The following is a 21359-nucleotide window of genomic DNA, read 5'->3' on the forward strand; positions in this document are numbered from 1 at the left end:
ATTCTAGTAGTAAATGACAAAATGTAGGCATAAACTCTATAATGTATGAAGCCTGAAGTCCAAATATCAAAGAAATACTTTCACAAAAGGTACAAATATAACAGAACAAATGCGTTTTTATTCTAAAGTGTAACTACAGGAAAAAAAAAAAAAGGCGCTTTAGCAGGCCATACTGACACATATTCACTACAACTGGTGCGGTGGCGTAAATGTATCAGCTGCTGACTGGTAATCAAAAGATCATGAGTTCGATCCCTCATGACTCCGTTTTGAGAAGTAAACTGATCTTATTCTTACTATTTTAGAATAAAAACATACATTTGATTTCAGTCTGTAACAGCCGGTGTAATTTATGATACTTGTAAAGGTTTGCTTTGGTGTATTTTTATTCACTTTTTCATTCTCTCAGTCACGTTCAGGATCCTTTCCTATAAAACCATTCTGACTCTGCTGTTTTCACATAAAGACGCGCTACAGCTCTGCAGGGTATAACGATACATTCTCTTACCTAATGCTAGTGAAATTAAGTGTCTGCATGCACTTTTTGTGGCATTACACGTGTATTTTTGGGCATGTTCGTGCCAAATAAATAATATTTGAGCTATAGCGCGTCTACAAATAAATAACATTCGAGCTGTAGCGCGTATTTATGGAATACAATTTTTCACATAATGGCGCTCTATAGGTCAAATGTTATTTATTTGGAACACATATAGACGCGCTATAGCTGGAATGGTATTTATTTGGCTGGAACATGCTCAAAAAATACAATCTCAAGGACTCGGACACCATCTCTGCAATATATAAAATTATTTTACAGTCCCTCCCTTTCAAAGATCTAATAGGACACTGGGAAAATGATCGCTCAACTAATGTATCAGAAAAGGAGTGGAAAGTAGCAATGCAGAGAATTCACTCGAGCTCCATATGCGCAAAGCATACAATTATTCAACTCAAAATTATATATTGAGCACATCTGTCTCATCTAAAACTCTCCAAAATGTTTCCAGGGCAAGATCCAACCTGCGAACGCTGCAATCAAGTCCCAGCCTCACTGGGTCACATGTTCTGGGCCTGCACCAAATTAACATCATTCTGGACCAAAATTTTTAATTACCTTTCAGACAGCCTTGATCTCACAATTCCTACTAACCCATTAACAGCTGTGTTTGGGGTTCTTCCAGATGGGTTTAAAGTGGAGCTAGACAAACAAACTGTGATTGCATTCACTATACTTTTGGCACGCAGACTTATTCTGCTAAACTGGAAGAACCCAAACTCTCCTCTTTTAAGTCAGTGGGAAACCGATGTTTTATACTATTTGAAATTGGAAAAAATCAAATACTCAGAGGATCTGTACAGACTTTTTTCAAAACATGGCAGGATCTAATCGGTAATATTTTAAAATAACCTCTTAAAGCACAGAGGAAGCAATTATTTCTGTATTTCTTTGCCTTCTGCATTAATTTCTATTGGCTTATCAAACTTATTAATTTAGGTGTGTTTACAAGCCTTAAATTTTACGCCGTTTGCCTTGCTCTCTCTCTCAGGGGTGGGGGTCAACTTGTTCTTAATTTTACTTTTTGTAAAAATTGATTGATTTGTATGGAATGATTGCAATAAAATTTAAAAAAAAAAAAAAAAAAAATGAAAAAAGAAAAAAAAAAAAAAAAAAACCAAAAAAAAACCAACAACTCACCAAAGCTAACCTTTACAAGTATCATAAATTACACCAGCTGTTACAGACTGAAATCAAATGTATGTTTTTATTCTAAAATAGTAAGAATAAGATCAGTTTACTTCTCAAAACGGAGTCGTGAGGGATTGAACTTGTGATCTTTTGATTATTAGTCAGCAGCTGATACCTTTACGCCACTGCGCCAGTTGTAGTGAATATGCGTCAGTATGGCCTGCTAAGGCGGCTTTTTTTTCTGCAGTTACACTTTAGAATAAAAGCGTATTTGTTCTGTTATATTCGTACCTTTTGTTAAAGTGTTTTTTGGATATTTGGACTTCAGGCTTCATACATTATATAGTTTATGCCTACATTTTGTCATTTACCACTAGAATATGCAAAACGTTTCTGTTTTAAAGATGCGTTTACACAGATTACTGTAGAAACGGAACACACATGAAATGCGTATGTTCCAAACGATTTATTATTTCCACTCTAAAACTCATCTTCAATCCCAGAAAAACAATCAAGGCATGAGCTGGGAGAAGTTTCTAAGCACGTTCTAAGTCGGTGGGGGGATGGAATAGCCAGCTGCTTGCAGATTGAGTTTATCAGCACATTTAGGTGACAAAAGACGCTAACGGAGAGCTGTGAACGGTTTTAAGAAGCGATTTAAGGTGGTACGGATCTACGAGTTTTTTCGTAGACTCTGGTAATTCTAGTGTTAAGAGATAGGGTTACATTTTAACTTCAGATGTGTTAATGTATATCTGTTTCACTCATTTGCTGGTGATTTTACCAAAACGATTTAACTAAAACCATTTGCAAGTTACACATTTAACAACACAGGTTACACACGTAGTTAAATCTTATACACCCCTACTAAACACAGATGGATGTTAATTTGCCTTTGACCAATCTGCCTCTTTACACGGAAATGAAAATGATTTTAAAACGTTTTATTTTGTGTGTTACAGGTCATGGTATGGATGATGCCTGCATCACCTGTGCCATTTCTCTGTGTAAAAAAGTTGTCACTTCTGTTTTGTCAGTTGTTACATATTTTGTTATTTGCACAAAGTCGTAGATGTTTGTGCAGGACTACATACAGGAGGAAACACTTTGGTAAAGAAAGAACTCTCTACTTCAGTGGAAACCCATTTCTTAAAATTAGAATCCATGAAGCGTACGAAAAAACTCGTAATCCCAGCCCACCTTAAATTCCTTCGCACCTCTCCATCAGCATCTTTTGTTTAGGAAATGTCTCGATCAGCACAAGCAGCCTACTATCCCATTCCCCCACAGCCGGAGCCAAGTCTGGCACAAAATTCTCAGAGCTCAAGTTTCGTTATCTGAGAGCAAGTTGCCTGTAGTTGTATAGGGTAAATAATAATTATTTGCAATGAATACATTTCATGTGTGTTCTGTGTCTACAACTATCTGTGCAAGTGTAGGATGACAGGAACTGCTGAACACATAGCTAAAACAGAAAACATTTATCCATGTTATACTAATAATGACATGAAGTGTGTAATGCGAGAAGACTTTACTCCAAATATTAAATAAACACGTGTGCTTTTATTCAAGAATATAAGCAAAGAAAAAAACATTATGCAATTTACATATTGCTGTCAATGAGTTAAAAACCCAAGCTCTAATGTCAATTTTCAATCTTGGAGCATGATACTAAAAATGCAGTACAGGCAAGAACAAAACAAAATAAATGTTCAAATGGCATAGCTACAGGTGAAAGTCCCATTTTACTTATGGTACCAAGCAGAGTTGTGTCGTGGTGTAGAAGTCTATTAGCCAGCAAAATAACTATGAAGAAGCTGTCTGTTATTACGGTTCCAACTTTGTCAAGAAACGACTCCATCAGCTTTAAGACCACAGACTCAGAAAGTCTTTACCCTGCGTTGTAACTCAAAACACAGTTCTCAACAAAATATTGCCAGACGTCCGATATCGCAGAAAATCTGTTTTTCACATGTTCTGCATGGGTGTCTTTGTTGTCAAATCCAACTATTTTTAAAGGACAAACTTTTACATTGCATTAAAGATCTTTAACATAGTTTCATACTTCATAAATGATGGCAGGGTAACTAAGCTAGAATCTTTATGTATTAACGCGAGATAGAAGCAAGCAAGAAAAACACAGACTGAGCTCATTTTTACATTTGTCATGCGATGTAGGAAGATAACTGTAATAAACACTCCAAACTGAACTTGGTTCACAGATCCCTTGCTCCAAATTCAAAATGAGATGAAAGACTGTACTTATACATTGTGATGTTAACAATGGTTATTTCTTTAACTTGTATTTAAATGGAACAATATTGTCCAATATACAGTAAAATATAAAATGGGAAATTAAATTACCTTTATGAACTGCAATAGCTTCAGGATAACATTAAGAAATATTTTTCCATCTATGACAATAGGGCAATATTTAAGTAAATATTTAAGCCTGAAATTGACCAGGGCAGGTTTATAACTATTTTCTGAAACTGCTGGGGTAGGCTTCAGCTCTTTAAAACCCTGAACTGGATTAAGCAAATTTATTTTTGTTGTTGTTGGTTTACTGTTTAATTACATGGCCGCTTTCAACTACTTGTTATTAGATATTAGTGTTTGATCAAAGTTAAACACGTATATTAAACTAACAGAAAGAAGCTTTACAGATATGACAGGTGTGTTGTTGGGCTACGTGCCTGAGCAGTTACAGAAGGCTACTTGAATCTTCATTAAAATAAGTCTACCCAGCATGCGTCTACATGGGCTCAGGTATACAGAGCAGGATTATATTTTACTTGTTTTCCTAACACCACAAAAGGATGAAGGGACAAAAAGTAACAGAAAACAGAAGGTAAATGCCAAAAAGCTATTTCAATTCCATCTGTACAGAGGACTGTAGTTTTATAGATTTGATACATTGTGAGAATTGCGCTGGATGTTTGGCGTCCCGACCAGGATGGAAGTTGGGTCCTTGCCAGGGAAGAGACCATAATGGAGGGACAGAGATGGACTGGCATTCCACCACAGATGGATGCTCGTTCCTTGCCAGGATGGGAGACCTGCTCGGAAAGACAGTGAGTGGCTAATTTCTGGGGCTGTTATTCCCCCATGCAAACAATAGCAGAACCCCTCTGGTGGAATTTCAAAAAGGAATACAGTAATCCCTCGCTATATCGCGCTTCGATTTTCGCGGCTTCACTCTATCTATTTGGGGGAAACAGGCACATAGTGGGGGGAAAAAAAAGCACGAAATGTCTACTTTAATATTGAGATTTCCACTATTATCGCATAGTTTATTTTGTCATTAAAGTAGAACATCATAAACTTCATCTTAAAATCGTTTAATTTACTAGTTCCTCAAATCTCATCGTAACTAAAGTAACACATTAAATGCTTTGTTTTGGATTTGATTTTCTACGTGCTCTGTGTGTGTGAATCACTATGTGCTTCTGGGTTTTCTCTTCCTCTGTCAGGACACAGAATCCACTACATTCATAATATTACAGCTAACTGAATAATTAAAACACTGAGATGTACACTTGATGATATTTTCATGATGATAGGAGTTAAAGCATGTTATTAAATATGGGAACATAGTGGTGCAGTGATTGTTCATGTCTCACGCAAGATGCCTACTGCGCCATTTGCTACCTTCGATGAAATAATTTATTGTAGCAGTACTGTCTCTTTCAAATGTACTAACTCCCAATTCCTAACCTTACTTTTCTATCTCTAAATACCTAAACGCCACACAATCAGCTCTGTAATAGACGTTAAGCCATCTGTAAGCTTAGAACGCCGATTCTTCAAAACTTTTAAGGAACACTGAAATATCTTCGTAGTACATGTTAAATTATTCTATCCATCCAGTGTTGTGCCAGTCCCAGCAAGAATACACAGGGCTCCAGACACAAACAAAAAATTTGGGAGCCATTGGCTCCTAAACCCAAAATATTTAGGAGCCAAATGCTTTTTTTGGGAGCCATAATCTCTACCGCATGCCAAATGTGAAATAAACAAATAATATTTACTTGTATTGTTCATTTGTTTCTTCGGTCTACCTCACACTGCCTTTCCTTTCTCCTATCTGAGCTAACTGACCTGCCTACTAGTGTCATCTGCAATGTCTTATAGATGATAATAATAACAGAATAATAAATGACGCATAAATGTGAACAGTGCAAATGTTTGCTAATAAGCAATACTTCAAGTCCAGAGTCTTATACACAACATGTGTAAGGAACACTACAAATACAAACACTGCAAATGTCTTACACATAACACCACAAGAATTAACACAATAACAAACATTATAAACAATAATTTCTCAAATAATCATTTCGCAATGAGTGTACAAATATAACAAAATTAATTACTCTTCAAGTTCACTATCACTAACCATTACAATGTCAGCATCATTAGGCCAGCCAGTATACTTTGGTCTGCGCTTTTTTTTTTGCTGGCTGACAACCAGCACTTTACACTGGGCTCTGGGTCAAAACGTTCAAGTGTAGGGCCCTCTGTACTGATCCTTACCAAGTCTTCCAGTGTTTCTACACTTAGGGAGTTGCGTGCTTTTGATTTTATTCTGTTTTGTGCTGAAAATCCTCGCTCACACTGAGCTGCAGATATCAGAAGCACCAGCATTATTTCGACTAAGTGAAGCAAATTTTTAAAATCTGTACAGAACGGCTCCTTGCTCAGCATCACTGTCCATAGGTCACCATAAGTCTTATTCATAAACTGACCCTTCACTAATATTTTCAACGTTAGCCATTCCTTCTGCATAGCTGTGACATCACATCCATTGTTTGATAAGCGCTCCCTGTACCATTTAACAAGTGTGTCTATCTCACACTTGCCATAGCTATCAATGTCCTCTGGCCATGCATCATGACAAAACACTGAAAATGACTTGATGATTGCTGATCCCTCTGAAAGTCCGTGCAGTGTAACACTTGACATCATGTTTGCAAACCTGATCTCCAATTCTTTAACAGTAATGTCAACCTGGGGCCTTTCAATTTAAACATTTTGGAAGGTTATGACTGTGTGGCTACTTGCAGCCCTCTCACTCCTGCTTGTTGATGGCCCTTCCTGTTGCACTAAACCTTCAGGCTGAGAACCTATGTGCTGTAAGAATTCCCGCAGCTTCCCTTCTCTCAAAGCATTTTCCTTCAATCCTTTGTCACCACACAGCCCACAATTGCAGTAACTGCCTGAGGAAGTATATGAGAATTTTTTTGAAGCATAAGGCTCAGCTTTGAGCCCTTTGAAATAAGGTCATGTAAAAAGTGACAAAAGGCAACGAAAGACAGGCTTTCCATTTGCTGAACAATGTGTTTGGCTCTTCCCTTTATGTCTATGTTTTTGGACATGACTGCAAGGTCCTCCAAATGATGATGCACAGAAGTGTACTGCCCCTGACCTGTTGCATAATTTGAATAGAGAAAAACTGAGAGTGCCCGATAAATGTGTGGCAACCAACGCAGAGTTTTTACTGCTGATGGGTTTCGTACTGTGCATCCTAACTCTGCTCCTACAGCCTTCAGCTCCCGCTTGCTTTTGGGACTGAAATGATACGTTTTCTACACTAGTTGTAGAAGGTCATAACCGTTTTCAATCATTGGCACTGACCTTTGTGGGTTTAGCATTGCCAGTTCCAGCCGATGGGGTAGACAGTGGAAAGACAGAGCATGTTCACCTCTCTCTTTTCTGAAAAATGCCCCTATTCCCCCTGTTGCACCCATGTGCACGCTTGCACCGTCTGCTCCAAAAGCACTCATTTTATGTACCCACCAATTTGGGTTGGTTGGGTCAGCATTCTGAAGCAGTGAATTAATGGTGTTTTGAATCCCTTCTGCATGACCATAATCAATCTCAGCCAAACCTACTAGATGAGTCTTAGGTGTTCCATCAGACAAATTCCTACAGTATGTGATGACATTGTCTTTCCCTGGGACATCTGTTCCACAATCAGTTATAACAGAGATGTAGTTTACCTTTAAAGCTTCTTCCAGCACATTACTTTTTAATTCATCTACAATGCAACCTACACACTCTGCACATGCTGTATCATTATCATATGTTTTTGACACATCCATGCCATTCTTCATCAGCAGAATTTGAGATTTAAACTTTGTGAACGGTATGGTATTTCTTCCAGTGCAATCATATATGCTACATTGAATTTTATTTTTAATTCTTTCATCTTATTTTCTGTCACTTTCTCACAAGCACGTTGCACTGTCTTTCCTATGGGGGTGTCACGAAGAGCAGACCTAGCTATCACACAGTCTCTGGCATTCTTGTGTTTCTTACTCTCACCATGCTTTTTCACAGTTTCCTTTCTAAAATGGCTCGTACCACAAATTAATTCTGTTTTACCAGCAATTTCTTGTCCGGCTTGTGCACAAAAGCTGCAATAAACCAAGCGAACTCCTGTAACCAAGCCGCTTTAAACTGTCTTCCAGGCGTCGGAGCCGCGGGCGCAGAAGATTTTGCTAACGGGACGGAGTTGTCATCCTTTAATAACTGTACATTTCCGGACGCCGGTGGCTGTACCTCAGATAACCCACTGACTGAATTATCTTCGGTTCATTCAGAAGTAGACAAGGCTGGATTTGGACGAGTGGGCATTTAGAAAAAGTCAGAAATTTTTCGTTTGGCCATTTTGCGTGTTATATGGAAAGTTAGGACGGAATTCGAGAAGTAGTCGTGGCCCGATTCTCTTCTATTTCAGATCCCTATCCGCAGCAGTTAGCGAGATGACGTTTGAAGCAGAGTGGGCGTGTCAGATGATGCCTCGCTTCGGTTTGGCTTTAATCATGTGATAGTGTAATAGGAAAGGCAGACGCGGGCTGAGAGAGTTCGCACATAATTAAAAGCCGCTTCTGCTGCTTTAAATTTAAAACTTTTCTTAGATTGAGGGAGAGAGAGTCGCCACCGGTGACTGGAATGAAAAAACTAGTCGCAAAATAGAAAATCAAGTCGCATTTGGTGACCATTTTAGTCGCCATCTGGAGCCCTGATACAGCGCGAGGCAGGAACAATCCGCAAACACCAGCTTATTTATTAACAATATAGATCATTTTCATAAAGTGGCTCAGGTTGTGCAATATTATAACTGTATCGCAAGTTTACAGTGAGGTAATTGTACTTATAAGTACAAACAGTTCTACATGGAGCATTTGATGGACTGATTGAGTGCATTTATAGTTCTTGGGATGAAACGGTTTCTGAACCGCGAGGTCCGTACAGGATAGGCTCTGAAGCGTTTGCTGTATTAGAGCAGCTCAATAGACAGCATGGCTAAGGCAGCATGTGCTTGATGCTGTAAACTGATAATTCTCTTTCTGATCAGCTGCTGTACAGCTGTGATTCCCCACTCAGATACAGTGATATAAATACTCCGAGTGGTGCAGTGAGAGCAATATGGAAAAAGATGATCCACTGTGGCAACCCCTAACGGTAGCAGCTGAAAGAAAAAGAAGGTAGAGTGAGAGTAACAACGCTAAAGCAGCTATTGTATTTAGAATAGTTTAACCATTCTGTGGACCATTATATTGTTACAGGTTAATTACAATCAGATGCATTAAACTAACAAACAATATGCGGTTAATTTCAGTGTATTTATAAAGCCACGTCAGGGATGTGAATCTAAAAAAGAAAGGAAAACCACACTGGAACAGTAGCACTGCTTTGACGCTGGGTGCCGCCAGTCTGCAAAACCGAGCACAGAACCTGTGTACGCCAGGGTATGAGCTACCGTGAAAATGTGTGTGGCTTTATGCCAAGTTTAGGTTTTATACATCGCGATTTGAACGTGGAAATGTTCTTACCCTAAATTTTTGTGCGCATGCACCATTTATACATGAGGCCCCTGGTCTTTTACTAGGGATCTAGCCTTCTATGAATCTCTATCAGAAGATGAAAAATGAAAAAAATGATTACAATCGAGAATACTTAACATTTAAGCACACATTTTACATTGATTTAAAATACCACTTTTTAAAATTTTTCTATCATTTACACGGTTTCTCTCAAGATAAGAGTAACATTCCATTAGTGAAAATCTGCTTGCATAACAGACTGCAGAAGGGCACACAAACTACTTAAAAAAAATCTGCAGAGTCAGTCCTGAAGGGAGTGTTTTGCTTAAAAAAATTCATAAAAATCAGATATGCACATCACTGTTGTACCATGGGTTTTGAGTATATGCCTATTACCAAATCAACATAAACGGAGAGAAAAACAGACAGAACTATTATGCTTACGGGCTATTTTAAAAGCCTTGGGCTCATTCACAATAAAATAAAAAGGTAGTATATTTTTTAGTTTTTAACCTATCAGTAACTTTATTTAAAAGCAGTGTCAGCTTTAAACTAATTTGAAACTGAGTAAACACATCTACTCAGGTCTGCACTTGCTTTTCTTATTTCTCCTTTACAAAGCAACAGTTATTTTCGACTTGATGTGGTTAATACCTTCACTTATTATGGAACTAGCTATTGGCAGGCTAACCTTTCTATCGTTTTGGTATTCCTATCCACTGCTACTTTTATAAAATTATAGTTTGTTAACTTTGTCTTTATGGGTAGACATCAACACAGGCACTAAGCTTATGCAAAATTTTAAGGGCACCTCTGGAGGAATCACAAAAAATCTTTAAGTGACAAATCTTTTACTCTTCTTACAAGTGAAAGATATATATTCACAGAGTCACACTTCTAGTTCAGACTACCACTCTAAGCTTTGTCACCAAACAAGACCTGCACTTGTCAGGGAGAATACTGTGATACTAACTGCCCCTCTGACTGAGTTGGAAGTTTTGAAAATCATGAATGTATCCTTAAAAACAAAAAAAATCTATTTAAAGAGAAACTTTTTTTTGTACAGTGCAATAAACAAAAGTATTAAGTCTCAATGAAACCTCAAACGGTTAACTGGAAAGATATTATTTGATACCAGTAACAGCGCACTGCACGATTACGTGCAGTGAATACACTGGACTTGGGCATTCAGAGTTTTCATGCTCTTTCTCTGTACATTTAGCATTCATTTGCTCAGAGGTTGATATGCTTGCTGCTTCCCGAGCAGCTCTTCTTTTCTCCACCCTAGCAGCCCGCTTCTTGTCTTTTGTCGGGATCTTTTTGCATTAAAACTGAATAAGTCCGTGTTTGTGTTGCAAATACTCCGTATGTTTTCTTTAATTGGTTACTTAAGCTGGATCTTAAGTCTTCAATCTGCCTCAAGAATGATTTAAGATATGAAGAGGTAGGGAATGTGACGGCGAAGCCAGTAGGGATAAGAATGCTGCATGTAAAAAGAGGAATAACCTTGGAGGCCAATCATCACCCTGAAAGCGGACAGTAGACATCATGTGGTATATGTGTACCAAATTTCAGATCAATAGGTCAAACGGTTTGCGAGCTACGGGCGATTTAAAATCCCGGACAGACAAACGAACAGCCACAGTAGCATATTATATATAGAGATAATGTTGTTTCTATTAAAACAAAGCACTTCAATTATATAACAACCTGGGTAATTCCATAAATTCTGGCGACTGCTATTCAGTCTCGTAACAAAATAATCACCATGCATCTTATACACAATAAAAGTGATCTATTTATAAAAAAAAAAAAAAAAGCTCCCAATCCTGGACTTAGTTCAGTACAGCTAAAAACAAAAAATACATTATACAGAAATTCGAGAAAATGAATGGCATAATTAGTGCCAGTTTTGAACTGTTCATCATTAAGTGTAATTTAGCTTATATATCAAATATTTAAAAATGAAAAGGCAATTGTACAATTATTTTACCTAGAAAAACACAATTCCTTTAAATGTACCATGTTCTAAAAATGTATTTATTTTTTTAGGAAGTTAAATAAGATGTACTCACCACTGCCTCCATGTCTGTAATATTAGGAGGAGCAAAAATAGTCTGTACCATAAATTTGTGTTTACTTTTTTCATTCGGATCATAGTCGAATGGCTGTAGCATCACTGAGGGGGAAAGTATCAGAATATTATAATGTTAATAAGTGTAAACTGTTGAAAGATTTAGAAAAAGCATAAATTAGCACAATTTATCTTCAAAACTCAAAAAGCAAAAACACCATACTAGCATTTCACCATTAACTGCTAAGCTCCCTTGACAAAATCTTCTGAAGAGTCTAAGATAGTACGATTTCCCTATATTTACATTAACTTAAAAAAAAGTGGTATGCCTATTTAATAGATTATACTTCTCTGAACAGATCCTTGTTAATGACACAGGCTACACTGATGATTTATACCCAATGTTATACCCAGATGTAGTTTTTAGGTTGAATCTTTTACTGCTTTAAGTCTCTTGCTTCAGCTCAAAATACTAATCATTCAGTCAAGCATCAGCATTTTTGGTCTTCTTTTCAACTAGCTTTACCACTGATTTTCCTATCAGAAGATGTCCAACCTACATTTTCTGTAAATAACTAGGGACAATAGTGTTACAGAAAGTATTTGAAGACATTCTGTGTTTTATGCCAGGTCAGGCTGGTTTTCTACATTAACACTAAAGCCATCAGCACTACAAAGGCAACTTATATAGCTTTTAAAACTCCTCTTCACTGGTTCACACCTCTGGATCATACAAGACTACACTTGAAAATAATATGGATTAAACACTTCTTGTACATGAAGTGTCCAACTGCTGAGACATAAGCAGTATTTTTACATACCCAAGAAGGTCTTCGTTCAAACAAATCACATTTTATTGTGTTAACTGCTCTCTTTTATTATTAAAATATAAGCTTTGCACAGGTATATATGTTGTGTCTAGAGTAAATTATGTACACACATTTTCATTCAGGTTGTTCTAGTGCAGGGTTAAGAAGGTGGGAACAATGCCTTTGCTGGTGTAAGGCAGAAAACTGCCCTGGACAGGACCCAGAGATAGTTACACACCTAAACTATCCACTTTTCGATTGCAGGTGGCCATTGCTGGATTGCAAGCACATGAAACTTGTTCACAGTGTAACATGCAGCCGCTGCCAAAGGTATGGACAATGTATTCAGTTCGCTTTAATTATCCTGGATATATGACTAGAATTTGACTGGAGTTCACCTGTGGAAAACCAAATTGACTGGACATAGATCTGAAAGACAAAGACTTGTCTATGTACAGGTCCCATAATTCACACTGTAAGTCAGAACAAAACCAAGCCATTAAATGCAAAATAAGAAAATTTTACAACAAAACACAAAATGACTAGCCCTTAGAAAGTAACGAGTCAAGTCAAGTTGGGGAGCATGCATTGGTACAGTGCGTTGCCACACCCACTACACAATGAAACAACTTGGGATCCCGGTTTGCAACCCCCCAGGCAGACACACGGTCCAGTCCCATCCTCCAGAAATGACCCTCTATCTGCCGCAGCCAGGTGTTACGTGGGCGACCCCTTGGCTTGGTCCAGCCACTCGGGTCCCCAGCAATGAGGATTTTACGAGTCGGATCACCTTGGGTGAAACACGCCACATGGCTGTAGTGCCGTAACCGACACTCCCTCACAATGCAGGTAATGTGCCTCATTCAGGACTCCGTGAGGAACCGCTCATTCGACACAAAGTCAAACCAACGGTACCCAAGGATTTTCCGGGGGGAGACAGTACCAAAGGAGTGCAGTCTTCGCTTCAGTTCACTGGATAGCATCCACGTCTCGCAACCATGTAGCAAGACAGGAAGCACCAGGACTCTAAAGACTTGGACCTTCGTTCTTTTGCATAGCTATCGGGAGCGCCACACACCCCTTTCCAGCAACCTCATGACCCCTCCATGCTCTCCCAATCCATCTACCGACTTCATAGGAAGAGTCAACAGAGACATGAATGTCACTGCCAAGGTAAGTAAACCTCTCGACAAGGTCAACACTCTCTCCACAAACAGACACACTAAGTAACAAGTAACTAAGTAAGGCTAGATAAAAATTTACACTCTACTAATTCCATAGGTGAATGATGATTCGTAAGGGTTAGTGCAGGTGCATATCCAGTGGGGCAGAAAGCTGAAGTGGTCCCAAGGTGTTTTGCAGAGGGTACTTTAAACAGATGCCAATCATTTAGATCTGTTTCCTCAAGATATTTTTGATGTCCATCTTTAACTTAATTAAAACTGTTTTTTCTTCCCAAAAATATGTTTACTGTGCTTTTTTAGCTCAACAAAAGTAATAAATAAAATAAATGAATAAAATAAATAGAGAAAAATCACCTGAGACAACAACCGTGGTCCCTGGGTCAATTATTCCACTGTTTGGTCGTACACAATATCGACGTGGTGCTGTTGTCTTCACTTTAAAACATACTTTTCTGTCCGAGGGGTTTTTCAATTTTAAGTTTGTAGTAACAACATCTGTAAAGGGTCCTGTAAATTGAAGAATAAGAGTATAAGTGATCAATACAAAGAAAAAAAGCAAAATCTCCTTTTAACTATAAAATTTTAAACAAAAAAGGGCAAATTCTAAACTTTTTCTCTCACTGGTCATAATTGAGTAAGTGGTGCAGTAAATGGATTTTAAGGGTCACAGGGAATAACAGCATACACCGGAAGCAGCAGGCACAAAAAGGAAATTGGAATGGAAACTTATTCAGGGCTAGTACAGTGCACACACAGTCTCACTAATATACACTGAAGTAAACGCTTTAAAGAACATAGGTACACAAATTGTAAATGCACATGGCAGACTGCTGGGCTACCACCACTGCAAACCTAGTAGTTCAGGTACGCTTTCTAATAGCCCAGGTTTAACATATGGGGTGGATGATACCAGCAACCTTTTATAGTAATGCTCATTTGTAAAGTTTTGTTGTACATGAGTGCATAGCACCCTTCTGTCACATATAAATACCTTAATAGAGAATTTAGCAAACAAATGATTTTGAAAGAATTATGTCATACTGATGCATGGTCTTCTTTCCAATATAAACAAAAATATTTTATAAAAAAAAAAAATTACTGCTGGACCACTTATTACTAGGACAATGCAAGAAATAAACTATCAAAATTCATAAAGACATTTATTAGAAAGCAAAGCTTTCATCATCAACAGTTTGTCAAAAATATAAAGAAACTTAACTTCATTTTCATCAGAAATGTTTTTTTCTAAACATCTCCATTTGAATGAGAGTTCTAGAAGCACTGCACCATGCTTAACTCCAACGTTAACATTTAGAACATTTTCCACAAGTAACAGGTTTCTTTGTGTTGTCCACACTTGTTTAACACAACACATTTGGAAGTTGGTGGCTGTTTGCAGTCAGTGAGTGGCAGAAAGTCCATGTAGTGCTGTCCTGACAGCTGTGACAAGTCAGACATCTTGTGTTGAGAAAATGCCTTTGGGGTAGCTACACACGTGGACAAAATTGTTGGTACCCTTCAGTCAATGAAAGAAAAACTCAAAATGGTCACAGAAATAACTTTAATCTGACAAAAGTAAAAATAAATAAAAATTCTATGAAATTTAACTAATAAAAGTCAGACATTTCTTTTCAACCATGCTTCAAAAGAATTAATAAAAAAACACACCTCATGAAACAGGCCTGGACAAAAATGATGGTACCACTAGAAAAGACTGAAAATAATGTGCCCAAAGGGACATGTTAATCCAAGGTGTGTCCACTAATTAGCAACACAGGTGTCTACAATCTTGTAATCAGTCAGTGGACCTATATATAGGGCTCCAGGTAGTCACTGTGTTTGGTGACATGGTGTGTGCCACACTCAACATGGACCAGAGGAAGCGAAGGAAAGAGTTGTCTCAGGAGATTAGAAAGAAAATTATAGACAAGCATGTCAAAGGTAAAGGCTATAAGACCATCTCGAAGCAGCTTGATGTTCCTGTGACTACAGTTGCACATATTATTCAGAAATTTAAGATCCATGGGACTGTACCCAAACCTCCCTGGACGTGGCCACAGGAGGAAAATTGATGACAAATCAAAGAGACGGATAATACGAATGGTAACAAAAGAGCCCAGAAAAACTTCTAAAGAGATCCAAGGTGAACTTCAAGCTCAAGGAACATCAGTGTCAGATCGCACCATCCGTCATTGTTTGAGCCAAAGTGGACTTCATGGGAGACGACCAAGGAGGACACCATTGTTAAAAACAAATCATAAAAAGCCAGACTGGAATTTGCCAAACTACATGTGGACAAGCCACAAAGATTCTGGGAGAATGTCCTATGGACAGATGAGACAAAAATTGAACTTTTTGCCAAGGCACATCAGCTCTATGTTCACAGACGGAAAAATGAAGCATATCAAGAAAAGAACACTGTCCCTTCTGTGAAACATGGAGGAGGCTCTGTTATGTTCTGGGGCTGCTTTGCTGCATCTGGCACAGGGTGTCTTGAATCTGTGCAGGGTACAATGAAATCTCAAGACTATCAAGGGATTCTAGAGAGAAATGTGCTGGCCAGTGTCAGAAAGCTTGGTCTCAGTCGCAGGTCATGGGTCTTGCAACAGGACAATGACCCAAAACACACAGCTAAAAACACCCAAGAATGGCTAAGAGGAAAACATTGGACTATTCTAAAGTGGCCTTCTATGAGCCCTGACCTCAATCCTATTGAGCATCTTTGGAAAGAGCTGAAACATGCCGTCTGGAAAAGGCACCCTTCAAACCTGAGACAACTGGAGCAGTTTGCTCATGAGGAGTGGGCCAAAATACCTGCTGAGAAGTGCAGAAGTCTCATTGACAGTTACAGGAATCGTTTGATTGCAGTGATTGCCTCAAAAGGTTGTGCAACAAAATATTAAGTTAGGGGTACCATCATTTTTGTCCAGGCCTGTTTCATGAATTTATTTTTTTAAATAATTCTGTTGAAGCATGGTTGAAAATCAATGTCTGACTTTCATTGGTTAAATTTCATAGAATTTGTATTTATTATTACTTTTGTCAGATTAAAAGTTATTTCTGTGACCATTGTGAGTTTTTCTTTCATTGACTGAAGGGTACCAACAATTTTGTCCACGTGTGTCCAGTACCAGTGCCTAGAAGTTCCACTTTATAACTGATTGCCTCTATCTCATATACTGTCATGATCATCAAAATACAGCTTTTTACCTTTTTAGTAAGGCTGTCAACTTGGAACACTACTGTATATTTCACAAGTTGGATTAAAAAAAAAATAAATAAAGAAAAATAAAAATTCTATGGCTATCCACTAGGTGGCAGCACTGTAGTAGGTAACTGCCAAAACAGCAAAATCTCCAGTAAGCCTGCGATGTCTACAGTGGCTGTATGGCGAGTCCCTTAAATTTGAACGAGTTCCATTTTGAGAACATGTCCGCCAGTCCCATTTGTTCGTAAACCCAGGAAAGTTAGCCTAGGCATCCAACGAACATAATGCAACCCTCAACACCTATTTGTACATAAGAAAGTGCTTTTAAAAAGTTAATTTGTATTTTTTGTTATAGATTCTAGTGCATTTTAATAGCAATCCACTGAAAGCTATTTTTTATTCCCATTGTTTTCCATCAGTTGATTTTTGTACAGTAGACTTGCTCACCGCTAGCAAACGAGCCTACATATGCAGACCTACCATACCTTTCTCTACTCAACTCACATTGACATGTTATTTGAAATGTGCGTACAAGTGCAAATAGCTTTTGAAAGTCAATACTTTTACTGTGAGATTTGAGACCCCAACAACCAAACCAACTGAGATGTGCACCAAAACTGTTAATGCAGGCAGGAACATTTAAAACCAGCCACTGACTTGGCTGTGTGTTCACCAGCTGTTTTCTCACTTGTAAATGAAGTCTGAAAAGGAAGCGACTGCAAAATAAAGACAGCGTCACTGCATACATGCTATATTTTTTTTGTGAGTGCTGAAGAGACAGATCCTGTTTTGATAACTGAGATGACAATACAATTGATCTTTGTTTTTAGAAATATGGACTCCCCTTCTCTCTTGTGCAAGTCTGTGACCCACATGTTACTTACATAAAGTATTTTTGTACAACAACCACCAACCAAGTGTTTTGTCCCCATGTTTTCAGTCAGCTGATCTTAAGACGACTCGCTTATGCCTAGCAAACTGGCATATTTAGCAAAAATATGTTCCACAATCTTGTCCTTGTTTATTAGAATCGTGCCAATGGTTGAACCGTTCACTTATACAAATGAGCGACGTCAACCATCTTTTCACCTCGATCTACTCTCTCAATTATGTTCACTTTTGTTTCCATCCTTATCACCTGCGCTTCTTAGCAGCACATCACTGCTACTTTTACGCTAAATTGGGCTTGAAATAAAGCATGTTAACTCTGTGTAAACAGTGATACGGCCAAAAGCAAACAACTGAAGAGGATGCATGTATATGACTGAGAACGTATGTAATGATAGTGTTGGTTTTGCACTCCACCTAGCAGAAGACACATAAACCAACTTGCACACTGCCAGGAAATTTGAAGTCATGCTTAGACCATTAAGAGGGTCATCATGTTATTACAGATGAGGTTTAGGCCTGAAAATACATCTTCACAATGGAAGTTTTTACCTGTTACAACCCCAAAGTACTGTACACAGTTAATGGTGACAATCTTATTTTTAATCCTTTCACTGCCTTACTGCGACTGCGTATGACATAAGATCTTTTTCTATTGGAGTATAGCATTACAATTTCCAAAGGTTGATGTCCATTGCCTAAGGTTGAACATGAACGCTTCAAACATTTGTGAAAGGAGCACTGTTTGAACATTCAAGCCATCACAAGTGATTTAAAAGCTGCTCAATATTTTAGTTTATTTATTTAGAAGTAGTAATCCCTGTCAGTTGAAAAGAGATACCCATCGCTTCAATGTACATCTTTGTTTCCAAGTTGTACATTTCATGGAATGACTCAGAACTGCACATTTGTTAGATACTGAGGGTTTATCCATCCTTCCATCCATTTTCCAACCCGTTGAGTCCGAACACAGGGTCACGGGGGTCTGCTGGTGCCAATCCCAGCCAACACAGGGTGCAAGGCAGGAACCAATCCCGGGCAGGGCGCCAACCCACTGCAGGACACACACACCCACACCAAGCACACACGGGACAATTTAGAATCGCCAATCCACCTAACCTGCATGTCTTTGGACTATGGGAGGAAACCCACGCAGACACGGGGAGAACAAGCAAACTCCATGCAGGGAGGAGCCGGGAAGTGAACCCGGGTTTCCCAACTGCGAGGCAGCAGCGCTACCACTGCTACTGAAGGTTTACTAGTGTATTTTTACTGTCTTAATGCTTCTTTTAACTATGATTCCTTTTACTTGTAAATGATACTGAAGCAGCAGTAAAATAGTTTACCATGCCCCCAATATTTAACAAAGTACAGGCAGTCCCCAGGTTACATACGACATAGGGACTGTAGGTTTGTAATTAAGTTGAATTTGTATGCAAGTCGGAACAGGTACATAAATTTAATAAATGCGATTGTTGAGCAACTGTAACCAAGTGCTCTGCCAATGAATGAAGCGAGTTTCACCTCTCTCTGACCTTTTTATTATTTCTACTTTATTTTCAATGGTGATGGTTTTTCTCTTTTTCACTGTATCACCAGCACTTGCATCAGATTTGTTGTTTCAGAGACATTCTTGATGGGTGAAGACAAAAGATTAAGATGAGCTCTTCTGTACAGCGCTGTACACGCTATCACAGCAGGAAGGCACCAGTCGTCAATATGTCTGATGTACTAACAAGAGACAACTTCCTGGTATGTGTGTAACAGTACAAGTAGGCTTGCTAGGGCATAGACGGGTGGTTCATCACCAGCCCGCCCCACAGTCACCTCCACTACAGTATGTTGCCAGCAGCGTCCACCCACCGAGAACAAACACGGTGCGGCCAAAGGCAGGTAGTGAATCGCCCACATTCAATAGGCAGCCATCCGATGCACACTAAAATGCTACCCCCCGCCTCCCTGTTCACCCTGAATGACCTCCGTTCAGCCACAACCGGGTCACCGCTTGCAGCATTACCAGCCGCCCACCGAGAACTAACGGGGCAGTCGTGTGTGGGCAGGCAGTGAAACCACATGCTGCCGAGAGCCACCTGAGGGACACTACACTGCGCAGGCAGCGAAATCACCCCCCTCCAGGCTCCATCCAGCCACCGCTTGCAGCGCCCCCAGGCCGAAGATGATGTAGCGGCATGCTAAGGCACTGATGCGCAAGCGTCGCAGCTGCGGCACTGTTAGTGAGTCACAGGTTGGATGTTCAGAACCATTAGGGTAAACACTGCCACACCCACGTCACTGGGCAGTTAAAATCCAATGAAAACCTATCGCTGGTCACTACATTCAAAATCATTTCTGACACGCTGCCCTTGCAACCAGCACAGACATGTCAAGTAAACCAGGCTTTAGACTAAGGTTAAAGCAGTCTGGTAAAAGTGACATCAAAGTTAAGAGTGCATAAAGAACTGAACCGTTTATTATCAAATTATTTTTGATTAGGAAAATATTGCATGGACCAAACATCTGGAAGTCTGCTGGGTTTTGAGAGTGAGTAGTTTGGTTGCCTGGAATTAAACACTGGCAGTCCTAGATTTTTGTTCTACCAATTTGTCCTGAAGAGGCATTATGTACTATTAAAACAGCACTTTTTTTGAAAGCAATAAAGACAATTATCACTAGAGGGTCCAAAAAGTGATATATAAAATCAAACCAACACAATAGTATTAGGAAATCCATCTAATGCCACTTTATTGCCTGAGGAGAGGGAAAGATTATGCCAAGAATAAATCTATCCAAAAAAAGCATACTAATTAAAAATAGCATGAATAAATAAATAAAAATTTCACATTAAAAATGTGATGCATTTAGAGTGACAGATTAGAAGTAGTATCTTTTAGAAGCATTTTGGACAACTGAACAATTAATCTGCAATAAATAATAGTAACTTTTTTTTTTAACACAGACTGTACAATAAAGCAAACCATGCATAAAGCAATGCATGTTACTACCACAACTGACTTCTTAAGCACGTCTTTTCAGGTAACTAACTAGTCTTACATGACTAGTAAAGATCCCTATTTCAGAACAATGCCAACACTTTTTAAGAACATTCTAATTCTTCTTCTCAGCCAGTGCTTTGTTCTCAGGTGCATTCTGAACTTTGGAGAACATCCTTTCATGTTTTCTTTCAGAACTACTAGAGACAGTGATGAACCAACAAATGCAATGAATCAAATTATGCCCTGAATTGCAGGTAATGTCTCACATACAAAGTTTCAATCTTGCCATTAAATGTGAGTGAAGATAAATGCACAGTCCAAAAAAAAAAAATCTTGATTTTGCAAAAAACCAAACTGGTCCCTTCTGTGTTTTACACAAATATTAGAGAAAAATTCCAGGCAACAGATAACGTGATAAAATCCTACACTATCCTTCCTGATTATTTGATTAATAATCAATATGACACCCACCTCAGGACTGCAAATTAATGCAGGTAATAGGGTGCAGGATCTGTTTCATATTCCAGCCAGGATACCAGAAATATGAACAGATGTGTACAATTTATGAACAAGGTTCATAAATCAGCAAAAGTCTACATTAACACTTTTGCTTTGGCTTAGGAATGTGAGATTTCTGTGTCCTGGAATGATAGGTCAAGCCAAAGCCAAAATTCCTGATCT

General features: G+C 38.7%; 1 protein-coding gene across 2 annotated transcripts in view; it reads right to left on the reverse strand.

Annotated features, from left to right (window-relative positions):
• Positions 1 to 21359, reverse strand: part of LOC120530345 (vesicle-associated membrane protein-associated protein A-like) — a 67367-nt gene that overhangs the window by 21868 nt on the left and 24140 nt on the right. The window contains exons 1-3 of one of the 2 annotated variants that reach the window (XM_039754765.1): positions 14808 to 14979; positions 13944 to 14096; positions 11598 to 11701 (exon numbers count right to left, since the gene is read on the reverse strand). In XM_039754765.1, coding sequence (XP_039610699.1) covers positions 11598 to 11701; positions 13944 to 14096; positions 14808 to 14964 — 414 coding nt within the window. In that variant the 5' untranslated portion in view covers positions 14965 to 14979. Of the gene's footprint in view, positions 1 to 11597; positions 11702 to 13943; positions 14097 to 14807; positions 14980 to 21359 lie in introns of those variants that run through there. The other variant, XM_039754766.1, reaches the window with a different exon arrangement.

Source organism: Polypterus senegalus, chromosome 5 (genome assembly GCF_016835505.1).
Source record: "Polypterus senegalus isolate Bchr_013 chromosome 5, ASM1683550v1, whole genome shotgun sequence".
Lineage (NCBI taxonomy): Eukaryota > Metazoa > Chordata > Cladistia > Polypteriformes > Polypteridae > Polypterus > Polypterus senegalus.